Here is a 17,096-nt window from a genome sequence, read left to right as displayed (position 1 = left end):
ATAATTTCAGGCGTAAGTGAGACATACACTGCACGCAGCATGCAGCTAAGGTGTATGGATGGTTTCCATAGCTTCTGATAACTTTTTTTTTACTATGAATTCACACTCTGGAGCTCTCTTTGGAGCCTTTTCCATGTTTATTCCTCCTATTTTTTCTTTTTTTCACCCTTCATGATTAAATGTGCTTCCTCCCATTATGATTTTCCCTTTTCTCTCCTCCTATCACTGTTACCTTTCCTGTTATTTTCCCTTTCCCATCTGCTGCTGTCTCTCTCCCCATCATTCTTCAGGTTTGCATATCTTATGACAGAAGCTTTAGAAGCTGCCCATACCAGGTGAGAAACTGTCTCAGATAAAAAGGGGCCTTTTCTGACTGCTTTGGGAAGTCTGTTAACAGTAAGTCATTAAAAAGATCTCTTTTCTGCCTTTGTAATTTGTCCCTGTGGATTGTGTTTCTTGCGTTTCATTTCTAATGAAATGATGGAAAACTAGTGATGTTTTCACTGAGAATTCTGTTCCCTCCTGTAAGTGTTGGAGGGAGAATGTGCTTGAGAGGAAAAAAAAGTGAGAAATAAAAGATAGCCTTTAACTTTGACACAGCCTTTTCCAAATAAACCCAAACGAATTTTTAGAACTATGTGCTAGACTCAGCCTATACCTGCTCTGAGTGCAGCATGTGCTTAGCTTTGGTGCACTTTCACTGATCCAAGTTACATTAATGGCAGTAGAGAAAGTAGATAAAAGCAGCAGGGATCCGGTTACACAACACACACTCTAATGTATTTCTTTGCCTACTAAATGAGCTGCTCACTTTGTTCATTTTCTCTTTGTACCACAAGTAGCAAACAAGAATTGAAGCTAATTTAGAACCAATTTAGATGCAATTTGATTTCTTCCTAGGAAAGATTTCATTATCTAAAAATACTAAACAGTCATAATTTTACCATCTTTTAATATATGGTGCATTTGAAGCAATGAAAACTTCAGAACCATCTCATAAATTTATTGATGATTATACAACTTCCAGTTTTGGAGCAGGAGTTAGCTTTGTGGATTTGTTTGCTTTGTATTTAAGCACAGTAGAGCACAGGAATTCATGTAATAGCAGAATAACAGCCCACCAAGTTTGTCATCCTGCACTGTGTCCTTGACATGATGATTTGGGGCAGTTTTCACATCACCAGGAGAAGTTCCACAATTCTTTACTACATGAAGGAGTTTCTGACTCCTGGAAAGTTTATCTGTATCATAAAAACCAGTTACTTTCTTTCAAATGTACATAACTTTGAGCTTGGATAAGATCTATTCCTGTAAAGCCTTCTAGAAATGTTTGATAGATAATCAATGATTGTTCTAGATTATATGTAAATTTAGAGACACAACATGCATGGGTTCCAATGCGTGCTTTAAATTTTTTGTGTTTCCTTCTTTCTCTTTTCAAATACAAGACAGTTTTGTTTTGCATGTGCATGGAAGAAAATCTGTAACCGTGTGGAGAGACTAGCTTTTTGTTATTGCGTGATACTGGAACTTAGGTAAAAGTGATTTATGAATTAATAGTTGCAATTTTAAGAGAAAAACGTTTTTTGAAAACAACTGTATTAATTTGTATACAGGCTTAATATGTACTCCTCTCATATTCCTAACACCTGATATGAGAAATGGGTAGTGTACATACAGCTGGAATGTTCCAATACAGCAAAACCATCTGAAAGGGCTAAGAGCAGTTTCTAATGAGCCGATATAGCTTACACAAGTTATCACACAGAAATAATAAAATAGAACACAGGGGCTTCCACAGAATGGAATTTTTTAAATCATGTTTTTATATGTATTCATATAAGTTTCCACTCGGTTGGAAGGAGGAGAGGTAAGTTACCTGTCCTTAAGCAAACCCTGCTCTCTCTGGAGTTACGTGGTTAAAGGTGATTCTGCGTGGAGACCGAGAGAGTTGGGTGAGCAGGTGTCCTGCAGTCACTACCCTCCTGACTGAGGAAATCTATGATATTGAACCACGGTAGGGAAAGCCGGAGAAGAACCGGCTCAAGACAAAATAGTATGAAAGAGATTAGTCCAAAATAGGTTTATTTTCAGGTGCTCCGAGCTTGATTCTTCTGCAGTTACTCATAGCAGCCAGAGACTCTGTAAGCAACAACATTGTGGGAAAGGCTGGGGGAATTCTGATTTCGACAATGATGCATTAGCTTCACTCTGCTTTCCTAAAGAAGTTGAGATTATTTGCCGTACAACAGTTCATTGAAGCAAATTTTTTTTCTGTTTGTTTGGGCTCAGATTGTTTTTTGTTTAGTTGTTTTGTTTTTAACCCGGGTGTTTTAAAGTTCACAACTTCGTGCTTTCCTTAAAACTATTAGTGTTACTGACAGGCATGCATACCTACAAACACAGGAGGGAAATTGCTATGGGAGCTGAGTGCCGTGTGAGGAAAGCCAGTTGCACAAACCAGCCCAGGGAGAAGCCCGGCTAGCACACCGCGGGGCAGGGCGCCGTGTATGGATGGATGTTTATTTTCCTTCTACTTTCTCGGCCGTTCCGGCCGCAAGCCCAGGGCGGGTAGCGCTGCCCGGCTGCTCGTCCCCGGCCATGCCGGGGCTGCCGGAGGCGGCGGCGGGCGCGCCTCTCACCGCCCCGGGGCGCGGCCTCGCCCGCGCAGCCGCCCCGCGCCGCGCAGCACCCGCGCAGCGCCCGCACCCGCGCAGCGCCCGCAGCCGCACCATGGAGCGCCGCGTCGCCCGAGAGTTCCGGCACAAGGTGAGGCGGCGGGGACGGCCGGGGCCGCCTCCCCGGCTGCAGCGGAGGCTGCGGGCGGCACAGCCCCCCTGGCCGGGCACGGCTGTGTCCCGCTGAGCCGCGGGGCAGGAAGGGAGAAGCTCGGGGACTTTGCACTGCCCTGCCACCGGCGCGGGTGGCAGCCTCCTGGGACGGGATGGGTGTTAAAGCCTTTAGAGAGGGAGAGAAGAGGAACGTTCCCCAGTGCACGAGCGTTTTCAGGGCTTGGAACAGTTAATTTTTTGTTGAATGCCCCGCTGGAGCCGGTGCTGCTCGGGGCAGGTGCTGGAGCCCAGGCGCTGGCAGTGCCCGCTCAGCCCTGCGCGCACCCGGCGGGGCTCGGCCCGCTCGGGTTCCACCTTAACATTCCCGGCGCAGCTGGGCGCTCATGTGCAAACGCACTTGATACATGGAGCGGCTCGGGCTGCCTGGCACCGTCGTTTTGTCATTTATCCGGTTAAATAAGTGCTCGGCAGAGCGCAAAATTGAATGAGCGAGGAACTCTCAAAAAGCTCTAATTATAAGGGAAGGAGGAGGAAAATAGTTTACATGTGTAAAAGATGTTTTTGCCAAGCCGTTTAGGACTCTCTCAGGTTAAGGTTTTCTGTAGTGTTTTGTGGGGGGTTGTTTTGTTTTGTGGAGGAAGTTGTGGTTGATTTGATTTGGTTTTTTGTTTGTTTGTTTTTTGGGGTTTTTTTATCTGCTAGGACATGCAATTTCCACAAAGTAATGTAATGTTTTACAGAAGTATCTGCCACCTGGTAATAAACACATTAACCAAGGGATTGTTAGGATGAATTAGAGGGACTTCAAAAACACTTCTGTATGTCCAATTGGAGTTCAAGAGCATTAAGGACCTGGATATTCCATAATGATGACTGCAGCCATCTAGCACGTTGTTTCTGCCTTGCTCCCTGTTACTGTATAACTCAACAGTGCGTTGTGCAACGTTTCTGTACAGACTCTGGTTTCTGGGTGGGTGGTTACTGTCTTGAACTTTAAACCTTCTCCCTTTCATTGCTGCTATAATTCATAAATCATTCAAGCCCCACCCCTGATAATGTAACATATTGTCAGTGTTGCTGCAAACAGCTGGGATGCAAATATCAGTGACAGCTTTATCTGAGTTAGAAGACATTGAAACAGGTCTTTTTTCATTTTGTATCATCCTGCTTCTAGTGACCTCTGTGGCATCCACAGTCTTGGATGCTTACTTTTTCTGTGACATACTAGTGAAGGTGCTCACTACAAGATCTAAATTTCCTCAGTTAATGGCAGTTATCTTACTTTACCTTTTTTCTTAGTTTCTTCTTTCTTAGCAATTTTAATCAGTTTCCTTATCAACCAAGCAGCAATGTAAAATACGTTATATATCCAAACCAGTTTTTTTCCCTTTCCTTCAATAGTTTTCCAAAATCATTGTAGCTTAAACAGGATTTCATACTCTTCTTTGAAATCTGGCAGATTGTGATAGTGCTAACATATTGCATTATTGTAATCTGAACTTTTTCCACACCAAAAAAGTGCTTTTTCCTCCCCACAGCTTCTATTCCACTGAATAAACTTAAGCAGACTTCTTGGCAGACTTCATTTTTTTGTATGTATGTAGGTGCAGATTGTGTGATGACTTTTTATTAGTTTCTTTGAAAAGCAGTGCAATGTATGTAGTGACAAATAGAGCATAAACAACTCTTTGTATTGTAGGATTATCAATGATACAACTACTACGAAGACTCTCTAAATAATCACTGAAGGGTTGAGGGTGGAAGGGACACCTGGAGGTTCTCTTCCCAATGCTCAGGGCCACCAAGAGCTGATTGTCCAGGGCTGTTAGATGGATTTTCTTAAATATCCTTGGTTTAAAAGGTGTGAAATCACCTATCCCATGACTCTACAGTAATTAGATACTAAAAAGTTACACCATGTCACCACAATTTTTTTTTTTAAATAGTGGGGGATGATATTTTAGGATTTATGAAATTAGAGTCAGCTTTTAGAAGCTCATGATAAGTCCAGGTAAAGCATATGTTTTCAGTAAGACTTAACGCCAAGGAGTTAAAGAATTAGGAAAATGGCATGAGATGCAGGTGGCTATGATGCAGTGATAATTGATGGAAGAGAAGACAGTGGGAGGAGAATGACCCATTAGTAGGGGTGGCCCAGGATGATTAACCCAGCTGTAGCATTCTGAATATATTAGAAATCACCTGGGTGTTGGGTTTTATCAGACGAGAAGGAAGTTGCTGGTTAGGATGAGAAGGGCAGGAGTCAAATAGAAAGACTGAATATTTTGTCAGAAGAAATTTTGATGTGGTCCTGCATTTTCTGAGAGGAAATGAGGATGTGTCCACCAGCAAGTATACCAGAAGAAAAACTGAATTGTTGATTTTTGCTTTCCCTCTTAGGAAAAAGAGATGATAGTTTTGCCCTTTGCTGTGTAGGGTTGAGGCACTTAAACTTTTAATGTTCTTTGTGGGACACTGATCACGTATCTTAGCTGGGGATTGAGCTCTGTATTTTACCAGTCAGGGAAGTAAAAAAATGGATGCGGGAATTAGTTTGACCTTGAGTTTTACCTTTATAATTAGCCTTGCCTCGAGTCTGTGCACACTATTGCTGAAGTTTTGATTGCAAACATTTTATTTCCTTTTAAGACAGATTTTATGCTATGTGTTTTGAAATTCACTGTGAATAAATGGCATTCATTGGTATAACTGTAACACAATCTTGACCTGCATGTAGCTTTCTGGCCTTTAGGTGTTTTGAAAGTGTCTTTTTCCAGAGGAGACAAGTAACAGAAAACCACCTAAATGCGAAGTCTTGCTGGCTTTAGAGAGCCAGAAGGTACAAGTAATAGAAAACCACTGGTATGTGAAGTCTTGCTGGCTTTAGAGAGCCAAGTGGGACAAAAGGAATATGAAGCATGTATTTAGTTTAGAACATAATACAAACCATTGCAAACCTGGAAAGAAAGGGCCTTTCTTTAAGTATGCAAATTGCTTCTCAGTCTTCACGTCACAGTAATATTACCCTTTAGGTCAGATGTAAATTGTTTTCCTAAACATCAGGCTTGTCCAGATGTAAAACTGATGTGATGTGACCTCTCACTACAAGTAAGATTAGTGGGGGTCTCACTGTCACGGAATATAAATTGAACTCCTCGTGTAAGAATTTGGGTTTGGTTTTCTTTTGCTTTAATTTACTGTAATTATCCAAGAGCGGGCGTAGTAATATGACACTGGTTTAAGTAAAGGTACTATTAGTGGGGGAGGAAAGAATAACTAGCAAGTTCTATCAGTTAAGAGCTGGAGCAAAGAGGAACAGAGGTGTAGCAGTTTGCATAATGCTATAAGTGAGCTCCTGAAATCGGTGGTTTGGACGACAGCACAGAGATTGTATCTCAGCTGGTGGTTTTATCTGTGACAGCATGTGCTACATTAACGAGTGGCCAAAAAGGTTTCTGAAGACATTTATTCAACAGTACAGTGATTATCAGGTAAGACAAATGATATTACTGTAACAATATTACTGCTGAAGGGAAATCCAGCATACAGAATATATCAGGATTCACCACCTTGTCTAATTGTTGTCATAGTAATTTTAGAAAGTCTCGTTGTAAGTGTGACACTGTGAGGTATGCTCTTTTGCAAAAACATGTTTATCTTTAAAAAATTATTTTTCTTTGATGAAACTTTTGCTCTACAGCTTAAGAATCTGTGAAAGTCTCTCATGTTCAGCATTTGTGGCTATGAAGTCAGAGATTAAGGCTAATGTCTTTGGGTTTTCAGGTCAATCTATTAATTGACAATGAAGCGGAGAAGGATTACCTTTATGACGTGCTGCGGATGTACCACCAGTAAGATCTAGCTTTATATGTGTTGGTGTGGAATTTTTCTAAAATTTTTATATACATTAATATTCACGAATTTAAATAGTCTTTCTTTATGCTACTAGAAAAGTAATTGAAATAAGAGGGGTTTATCCTGTTTAATGAAATCTTGTGGTTTCACAGCATAACCTGCAGGCAAAGAAGGAGCATGTCTGTAATCACTTATAAAGTTACTTTGGTTTTATGACTTGGCAGTTTTTGTAAAAAGTTTAGTGGATTCATATCTGGGGGGGGTGTGGGGGGAGGCTCCTGCATGATAAAACTGTTCTTAGGAAACAGGAAGAGAGCATTAATAAAATTTGTTCATATTTCCAAATAGTGCTTATTTGTTTGATACAAAGTTTTCTCTGACATTGCTTTTCAAAGATTTTTTGCTAACTTTTCAGATAAAAATTTTGCAACTGTCCTTCACAAAGCTGGAAAAATTTACTCTTGGAATCTGTTTGGCGTGTTTAGTGACTCTGGCTTATTATAACACAACAGTAAAAAATTGGAAAGGTGATAGGCCTATTACCAACCCTTTTGCTGAACTGATTTAAACCACAGTTGCCTCAGACTTGTTTCGTTGCAAATGACATCAGCCTATAATCCATTGTTTTCCAGAGAAGATGAGAATATATTTTCCAGTAATCATAGACAAGTGGCTCTCATAGACATTGCTTCCATTCATATTGTAATTAAAAGCTTCTCAGCTGAGTGAAATGTATATGTTTCCATCTGATGTTTGTAGTTATGGGGGTATTCAGCTGCATATCTTATTCAGTTTCACTCAGGTCTGTCTAATTGCTTTTCCATTCATAAAGACTGTTGTTTGGAAAGCCAGTTGGTTCAGCAGATCTGAATTATTTAAAATCTTCTTGCAGTTACAAAATTAACAATGCATATGGCAACTTTTCTTCAATTTCCACAATTGCAATGACTTGGGCAAAATTTTCTGTATCTCTGTGAACAGATAATGATGATGTATCACTTCCTGGGAATACGTTATGAAATATCCCAGGGCAAAAATATGTGCAATTGCTGTTGGAGTTAGCACTTAATTTCTGCTTCACTGTTAACAATATTTCCAGAAGTATCTGACCTCTAATCCCATACAGGTATTCCTGATCTGTATTTTCAATGCCCATGCCTCAGAAATATTGCATCCCAGGAAATGTAAATTTAAAGAAAGGGAGCAGTAAATAATACAGAAAAAGTTTAACTGAATATTTTATAGGAATAGCTCCACTGAACCTTAGCTATTCCTCCACTCCTGCAGCTGTACAACAAATCATATTTTGTAGACTATAACCATCTCAGTGCTGACAGTTTCCAGGAGACCACTTTGCTTAGCTCTCATGTAAGAGATGTTCACAACAGTTTAACTTCTAGTTAATTAAGGATTAGTTAATCACCCTTCAAATTTGATTTTGAACAAAAATTGGAACTTAAAGTCTTTGCTCTAGCTGCTGAATATTGTGATTTTTTTTTTCCCCTGGATTGAAACAATTTGTCAGTCCCCTAAGTTCAGGAAAGGAAGCAGCATGTAGCCTATGTTTACTTACAAGGATCCCTAACTAGTAGAAAACAAAAATCCATTATGCAGGTATGTCTAATCTGGAAAGTTATTTTCAAATAGTTCCATAAATCTTGTGGGTACTTTGAGAATGAAATTGGAGATGTCATCTATAAACGTGATGTGCATGATCTTAAAAGATCAAGTAAATGTATAGAAGACTTCATATGTTTTGAAGCAAGTATTCTTTATTTACAGAAGGTTTGCTTTCTCAGGGGCTGTTTTGCTTTCATCAAACCAGTATCTACACAAATATTTCTTTTGGTAGCTCAAAAGGACATGCAAATATTGAAGCCATGTACGCAACAACTTACAAAAACGGAGCTTTTTGTTGGTGTGTTGTTTACCTGTGTTTGTTTTGTCACTGTGTTTTTGCAGGTCTATGAATCTCCCCGTGCTTGTGGGAGACCTCAAACTCGTGATTAATGAACCAAGCAGGTTGCCTCTGTTCGATGCAATCCGCCCACTCATCCCATTAAAACACCAGGTGGAATATGATCAGCTTACACCCAAACGATCACGGTAAGACAATGCAGAACAACAACAAAACAATGCAGCTAGCTTAAATAAAAACTTAAATAACCTAAATAAAAAATAGGAAATACTCTTTTGAGGTAAATTCAGAGTACAATATTGTTCATCTGTGTAGAGGTGGGCATAGTTATTTTACTTCTGTTGTATTTGGTAGCAGTACAGCTACCTGTACTGTACTTCAATTGTTTGCCAGTTGGTTTAATCTAGTAAAAGCAGGGTAAAGGAGTCAAAACCAATATTTTCTCATTTTTCTTGAATTTAATAATAAAAAAAAATTTCTTATCACTCTAACACTCTAAAAGCAGTTTCAGTGATTTCAAATGTCTTTTCATGTGAATGATGATGAATTGATGGTTTTAGTTAACACACATCCATCCAAACTTCAGTAAACTTGTGTTTTTATGCCTAAATTATAAAAGAGAAAAATAATGTCTAACTTTCATATGAAACATTATTGAGACAAAGTGTTATGCCGCTGAACACTGAAGTGTTTTCCATTTTTGCAGAAAGCTGAAAGAGGTGAGATTGGATCGACTGAATCCTGAAGGGCTTGGATTAAGTGTAAGAGGTGGAGTGGAATTCAGCTGTGGCCTCTTCATCTCCCAGTTAGTTAAAGGAGGACAGGCAGACAATGCTGGACTTCAGGTAAGAAAATACATGTTAGGTGCTAAGAGTTGTTCTTTAACATTTAGACATTATTTTGATAAGATGCTCTTTGTTGCTTCTAACAGAATTCCTAAGATATGTAAAGCAATGCCATGGTAAATACCATTATACCAGTGGTGAAACAAGTCATTAAAAATGTTAATTTTGCTGGTTTTAATGATATGTAAACCTTGGGGTTTTTTTCCTTGTTTGGGATATGCTAATTTTTGAAGGTTAAATGTTTTTCTGGAATGCTTATACTTCATGAGTAGGAACAGTTATATGTAAGCAGGTGGAAAGAAAGATTTCTAGACTGTGGAAGAGGGCTTTAAGTTGCTAAGTTCTGATTAAATGTAGAAAGCATCTACATGTTCTAAAGCATCCAGGGGGATGCTTTAGAAACTCCTTGGAACAAAACCACAAGTCCTGTGGTTAGAACTGAGAGGGTGTTATAGCTCAGCACAAATCTTGTGCTCCGTGTGTTGTCAGTCTAATTTTAGCATGGAATTTGCCAATGGGCAAATGCAGAAAAGGACATTGATGCACCCTCTCAGTTTGCACTACAAAAGTTCATGTACCTCATCTTCTTCTGCGTTACACAGCAAGAATGGGAAGTGTAGACAAGGGAGTTGTTCCCGGGCTGTGGTGAGCTCAATAGGAGAGATTCCCTCTGCTTCCTTCCTCAAAGATCAAGACCAGTCACTTATATGGCTTTTGTAAACTTCTTCTGGAAAATATTGAAAGGTGCTAATGATGCTGATCAGTAAAGAACTTACTAGCCACTGCCTTAAATTGCCATTCTAATACATTGATGTTAATGCTCTGTTGCAGCTCTGCTTCTTTGCTTGTTTCAGACTAATGTTTTGATACAATCGCTAGATAAGGAGTGATGTTCAGCTGTTGTGCTCTAATTAGGATGTTGGTTTTCCTGCTTTCTCTGTAGACAAAAAGGCCCCATGGCTTTCTGTGACCAAGGTCATTGTTGGACATGTTGGTGACAGTGAGGGGGATTGTAAAGGATCTTTGGGCTGGAGCGTGCAAACTGTTGTAACTGAGAACATTGTTAGGGTTTAGCTGACAAAGTAGGAACAATAAGGGGAAAGAATGCTTGAGACTGATTCTGAATTTGTTAGGGTTAGATTATATGGATTCATATGGGCAGATGGTGTTTTGCAGCTCCTGTGACTGCCTGGCTTCTGGTTTTTGATATGTGGTATTAAAGCTCAGCCTAAAGTGCCTGAATAATAGGTGGCACTAGGCACTTTCTGAACCTCACTGAATAACAAGACCTGACAGGCAGCCCATTGTTCTAAATTGCTGTCTCTCAGTGAAGCCAACTGCTTCTGAAATTTCACCCACCTGATTTATTTAACAAAATCTCTACGCATTTTCAATCCCCCAAAAATGCAGTCTGAGAAAGGTGTAATGATTTTCTATTATACCATCAGTTTTACGTCCTGCTGCTTTTAAAATTTCCGGTTCAAATTGCATGTTTTCTCCTTGAGGTAGTTTCCAAATTACATTAAAATAACGAAATAACAATGAAGGTTCTCTGTGGCACTTGTAGGTTTGACTTCTTTGACCACGACTTCTCTAAAAGGCACAAGTGTTTTGTCCTTCCATTAAGAAATGGACTTCATCTCTCCCCCCCACACTGCTTTTTGATACTTGTGTGTGAGGATTCTGGTGAATACAAAGAGATTGGTGTGAATGATGAAAGTGGAAGCAGCATACAAAATGGGAAATTTGAAACAGTTGATGTTATTATATGATGCCCTTCAATTTCCTAGAAGCACTAAATATTATATTTCTCATGTTAAAAGTCAGAAATAATAGGCATTTTACTTGAGAAAAGTTAGGTTTGCATCTTTTTTCTAAAAATTCTGTCATCTCTCTGTTAGATAGGGAAAGGGGAAACTGTGATATAATACCAAAATAATTGTTCTACTCTGCTCAGTCCCGCAGACTTTTATCTACAGCTCTGATTCATTAGCTTGGTATACAGTGATACCTGTACAAAAGTAACAAAATACATGAAAACAGCTATTAGATACCATTCCAATATTAGACACCATTGTTCAGGAAAAGCTGTTCAAATATCCTAAAGAGAAGCAGTTTGCTGTATGTCTATACATCTCCTTTACTTCAGCCTAGATTGGGTTATTTGTACAGCAGCGTCAGTCATTATCTGTCAGTGATACAAATGTCATTAGGTTGAGCGAAGAGTGTTGAGTTTCAGAAATAAGATGACAGTCTAGTAAAGGAGAGTGTTAAATATATCTGTATGGGAAACCCATACTGGAGGGAAAATAAAATATGCTCTTGTGTGCATTGACAATTTTGCAAGTGCCTCTTGGGGAGATGAGAACAGATTTGACTCAGTGAATGCTGACATCCTCAGAACAACGTGAATTCTGCTGGTAGAGAAGACCCAGGATGGCACTGTCATTTGCAGCCCTAAAACTGGGGATTTCTGTGTGTTAAGGCATTACAGCCCATAACAGCATGGTAGGTTACTCTTTTAAAGAATCAGGTTTGTGCAAACCCAAGCTCCATGCTCTGTTACAGTCTGCATGATGTGGAAGATGTGAGTAAAGGGGGGGGATCTTGAACTAAAAGAAAACCAAACAAAAAGCCCACCCTCCCCCTTTGCCACATATGTAAAATCAACAGAAAATGAATAGGGTGGATGGACATGGGTTTGAATATTTGGAACAAGTTAGTGAGTGACGGCAAAAGCTATCAGGGGTGTAGCTATAAAATGCAGACCTCATCTGCTCTTCTTGTCTGATTCTGTGTTTTTACCACAGGTTGTATATCCAAAAGCCTTCGTTACTGACCTATTTCTGCTGTTACTAAAGATTATTTAAAAAATTTGACAGTCAAGCTCTTAGGAGTGCAGGCCATTGCCCTGGATGAGATATTTTTAGATGCCCAGCAGAGGGAGTGGATGTCCCACTGGTCAGGGGCTAAGGACCACAGTCCTATTTTGCCTCTGCGAGTGTGCTCCCTTCTGCAGGACAGTTTTATTTGCTTTTGTACCCTTCTGGTGCTGTGTTGTGTCAGACAAAAATCCTCAGCTTCAGTGGAAAGTGTGACCATGAGCAATGCTGGTGTAGTGCACAAGTTAATGTTTTGCGTAGCATTACAGAGCATGAGACACTTCCCAGAAGAATTAGAAAAGCTTGTGAAAGAAATAAAGAAGATACATTCATGGGGTTTTTTGCTTGTGCCTTTTTTTTTTTTTTTTTTTTGATTCACCAGATCACAGTAGGAAGATTATTCAAGGCATTATTGCAATATGAAAAAAGGCAGAATGTGATAGCATGCCTAATGTCCTGTCACCCAATGTCATGTCCCTGTGTGTGTTAAAGTCTGTAGAATACAGGCTATATTGAGGAATTTCTACTTCCAATTTCACTCAGTCCTCTCGTGTAAAATGAAAGCACAGAGCCTCTCATAAAGTAATTGAAGATTTTTTTTTTTAAATGAGCTTGATAATGCATTCCACCTAAATTTTGTTGAATAAAAATATAGTTTCTTTAGCTTTGCTGAAACTTGAAATCAGCCTAATGCAGATACCAGCATGGAAACCTTTAAGCCTAAAGTGAAATTTGGAAGCTTGACACTTGAGTCTTTAAATGGAACATTTTAGGCAATCATTAACTAGGGATAATGCTGCCATGAAACCATACACATTTAAGTTTCACTGACTGAGAACAAAATCCCATGCAGTTAGTGTTAACGAGAAGAGTTTCATCAAATATATTTTACATAACAAACATTTACAATAGTTCAGAGGAAATGCTACTAGAAAGGACCCAAAGTATTTGGCTTTTGTCCATGTGGAGATCAGAGGTATAAGATGATACAGTTGATGGTTTGTTAAGGTAATTTCATGGTAATTGATTGTATATTTTACTGTGCAGTGGATTGATCTGCATTGATGATGTAAGGAATCATTCACTAATTTTCATACAGCCACATCATGTGGTTCACATCAAGTAAAAGTTTTTGCTTATGGTGCTTCAGCCAGGACCTGGCATTTTTCATTGTAATCTTGAGCAGATAATAAGGCACTACCTTAAATGAAGTAGGCAGTGTCTTCATCACTGATTCCTTCTCAGCCTAGCTGGGTAGGAGGATCATTGGGCAGAGTTCATAAAAACTTGGAAAATTGTCTCTAATCATCATAGCATATCAAATTTGGATTTATATTAGAGGAAGAGAAACTTTTTGGTTGTACTTTGATAAATAAGATTTGAAATTTTGCAGAAGTGGCTGAAGCACCTTGTCTGTTCTGCACTGCTGAATTGAATACTGCCAGGGAATGTCCTTGGGATGCTGTCATTGGATTGCTAATAAATGTTAGCAGGGTCCCCAGACAAAGACAAAGAGGTAAAATCCCTTAAAATAATGCATTTTCTCAGTCTAAGATCAGGCAAGATAAGACTTAGTATAGTTTCCTATTGATCAAATATATTAAGGAAGGTATCTCAGAAAACATATGGTAAAAGCAAACTTTAACTTCTGAAGTATAGAAGAAGAAAATAATTCCAAAATTATTTGAATTAAAACAGACTCTTATTTTTAAGGTAATCTGTGGAGTACAAATCTGATGTATAGTGGGCAGTATTTATAAAATTGTTATTTGGCCATTAATTTGCTCTTTTGGTGTTTGGTATTAATTCAAAGCAAATACAGGTAAGTCTGATCTGACGTTACCTGAGATTCAGAAAGTATTCATGAATTGACATTATCTAACCTTTGCACCAAAATGATTGCCAGATTGTATTCAATCTTAAAAACTTCTATAATTATTAACTCACAATTACATATTTTTTCTCCCTTCTGTTTGTGAGGTTGGGGATGAGATAGTGCGCATAAATGGATATTCCATTTCGTCATGCACACACGAAGAAGTCATCAACCTCATTCGTACAAAGAAAATCGTGTCCATAAAAGTTAGACGTAAGTAACACAAAAAATCACCTCTATCACCAATGATTGCTATTAAGGGATGTTTGTGGTCTGCAGAAACCTAACAAAGTATTTTTCTTTTTCAGATATTGGCATGATACCTGTCAAAAGGTAATGGCTTTTCATTTGAAAACGGGTTATTCATTTTCACGCAGCCTCTTCTATCCAAAGAATCTGTGTTTAATTATGAAAATGTGTGAATGCTGATTAAAATGTCACATCCTTTTTGATGAACAGGCAGATGTCTTGCTTGATGAATCTGATATTATACCAGTTGCGTACTTAAATGAACCAATTTCTATTTCCTCATTTGTCACAGTTATCTCCTGGAAATCTAATTATCAATGCACCTAGTTTAGCAGAGAGCTTCACTGTTTCTTTGTGTATGTAGCATTTGATGATGGCTTCAGAGTTTAGAAAAATTTAAAATTGTTTTGGTTTTCTGATTTTTTTTGAAAAGCTGAATCTTTAGGTGGAATGTTTGAGAAGTGTTAATGACAGGAAGTGTTGCTCTGCATAGACATTTGTTAAGATGTTTGAGTGGTTACAGTTTGTTTTACAGTCTTCCTCTGAGTTTCCTAAAATTGTTCCACCTGAGAGGCCTTTATCAATTTTATATTCAACCTTTACTAGCCCAAATAATTGTACTATTGTTTAATGTTCTGTTTAAATTGCTGGAAAATAAACCAAATGTGAATAGTATCCAAAGAAAGTTGTGGATGCAAAACAGAGGGCTTTGTTCCAAAGTAGCTTCTGGAACACATTGACATTTATTTTGTCTCATTATTTGAAATTATTTTTTCCTTTCAGTTCACCAGATGAGCCCCTTAAATGGCAATATGTGGATCAGTTTGTGTCAGAGTCTGGGGTAAGAGATCAATATTTTGTTAAATGTCTTCTGGGCAATCTGTAAAGGTTCTGAAACACTTTCTCCTCTGACCTTATCACAGAAGCTATTGTATGCATTACTATAATGCACTATCTTGTTAAAAGTATTCTGTGAGGAATATCTTTTGTGATAGGAAATTATTGTAGAGCTATTAGGTAAGGAAAGGGCAGGACACAAATGAAATAGCTTTTACTCATTAATTGCTTCTTCATTTTGCTTGAGCATATTAACTTCCCAGGCTGTAGCTCTACTGTATAAATCTTTATCAGATTATTTGGCCTATTTTAGGCATATTAGTGGAGGAATTACAACTTTGAATGCAAGTGACTTCTAAGGGTTGCAGAAGTGAAAAGAAACACCACAATTACTGTTCTTTTGCTTTCAGGAAGAAAGACTTACTTAAATAGTGAGCCTTATGTATTTCTCCAGCCCTTTTGTCAGGGAACAATAATCTAAATTATTATTTTTCCGTATCACTTTCCTCTAATTTTCCTCCACTCTTTTCTGAAGACAAAATTTGACTATTTAAGTAATCTTCTGCAAACAGATAAGTTCAGTCTTTCACCTCAGCTATGCAGCTCCACTGAAATTACCTCACATTCATTTCCAGCAGGACCTTGGAGCCTTGAATAGGACCTTGAATCTTATCTTAATGCTGGCTGGGATTCATCCTGGCTACATGAAATTTTATAGTAGTCTTGATACAAATTCAAGACAGAAATAACATCTGCAGCATTGTTTAATCCCTCTACAGGAAGGAAAGGGCAGTGTTGCTGGACTTGCTTCTTCTGGAGGGAGAGACAGTAAAGAGAAGAAAGTCTTCATTAGCTTGATTGGTACAAAAGGTATGGGATGCAGGTGGGTATATGTTTTTTTAGTTAATGTCACTGATTTTTAAAGGAGACACTCAAGGCATTTATTTCCATCCTTTTTGGATATGTTGTCAGGAAAATAAAGATCCATGCTGGATCAGGAAGGCAAACTGTAACAGCAGGATATCTGTGGCACATGTTATATATTTTTAGGCAAAGCGCAAGTACCTGTGTTAAAAGTTCTGTCATGAAGAAAAAAACTTTAAAATTTAAAAATAAGAGCAGACTGAAAGTGCCTTGATATAACTTGTCATGGAATTGGTTCTTTTTAAATGCTTTTGCATTTTTAAATACTTAAAAGTGCTGCTCAGTGATATAGCAAATTCCAGCACTGTCCACCATCAGGTTGGCTCTCTGCCTTCTCTGACCCTTTTCAGAACTAAAACACCATCACAAAGCTACATCCAGCTCTTAAAATTAATCTTGAATTTGCAAGGCTTTTTAGAAATATGATTCTGGGATTCTTGGACTCCTGTTGTTGCAATACTTATGGAGGTTTTGGAGTAGAAGGGATATCGTAGGATTTATTATACATTTAGAAAGATATAGTTCTAATTGTCAGGCCTTTTTTCTCCTTTAATTTGGAGGATGTAAAGGGTTTTTTTTAAATTATTTACAAACCTTGAGGGGCGGCTCAGCATCACTTGTTGAATATATAATCTACAAAAGTAGTTTCTGTATCTAGGCCCAGTTTAGATGGCAGCTTAAAGTTCCTGAACTAGATTTTGGCCTCTGGATGAAACATCCTTCTTGCTCCTAATAAATAATCCTAACAAAATAACAATGTTTTATACATACAGGATCTTGCAGTTCAGTGAATAATTAGTAATTCTTCATTGTGTTAGTTGCTCACTTTCAAATATCATTGGTGCCCCAATCCTTTAGACAGTGTAGGGTCAGCATACATAAAAGTTTTGGCATGTAAGGCAAAATACAGAAGCTTGA

General features: G+C 38.4%; 1 protein-coding gene across 1 annotated transcript in view; it reads left to right on the top strand.

The window, feature by feature from the left end:
* The first annotated feature begins 2,685 nt into the window (after positions 1-2,685).
* The window catches only part of USH1C (USH1 protein network component harmonin), a 44,172-nt gene continuing 29,761 nt past the window's right edge, over positions 2,686-17,096 (top strand). The window contains exons 1-8 of the mRNA XM_041481317.1: positions 2,686-2,769; positions 6,576-6,643; positions 8,610-8,753; positions 9,272-9,410; positions 14,273-14,381; positions 14,477-14,501; positions 15,201-15,258; positions 16,034-16,137. Of these exons, the coding sequence (XP_041337251.1) occupies positions 2,734-2,769; positions 6,576-6,643; positions 8,610-8,753; positions 9,272-9,410; positions 14,273-14,381; positions 14,477-14,501; positions 15,201-15,258; positions 16,034-16,137 (683 nt within the window). The 5' untranslated portion in view covers positions 2,686-2,733. The remainder of the gene's footprint in view (positions 2,770-6,575; positions 6,644-8,609; positions 8,754-9,271; positions 9,411-14,272; positions 14,382-14,476; positions 14,502-15,200; positions 15,259-16,033; positions 16,138-17,096) is intronic.

Source organism: Pyrgilauda ruficollis, unplaced genomic scaffold (genome assembly GCF_017590135.1).
Source record: "Pyrgilauda ruficollis isolate IOZ18807 unplaced genomic scaffold, ASM1759013v1 scaffold55, whole genome shotgun sequence".
Classification (NCBI taxonomy): Eukaryota; Metazoa; Chordata; class Aves; order Passeriformes; family Passeridae; genus Pyrgilauda; species Pyrgilauda ruficollis.
Note: the sequence above shows the minus strand (reverse complement) of the source record. Positions and strands in the feature narration are given on the sequence as shown.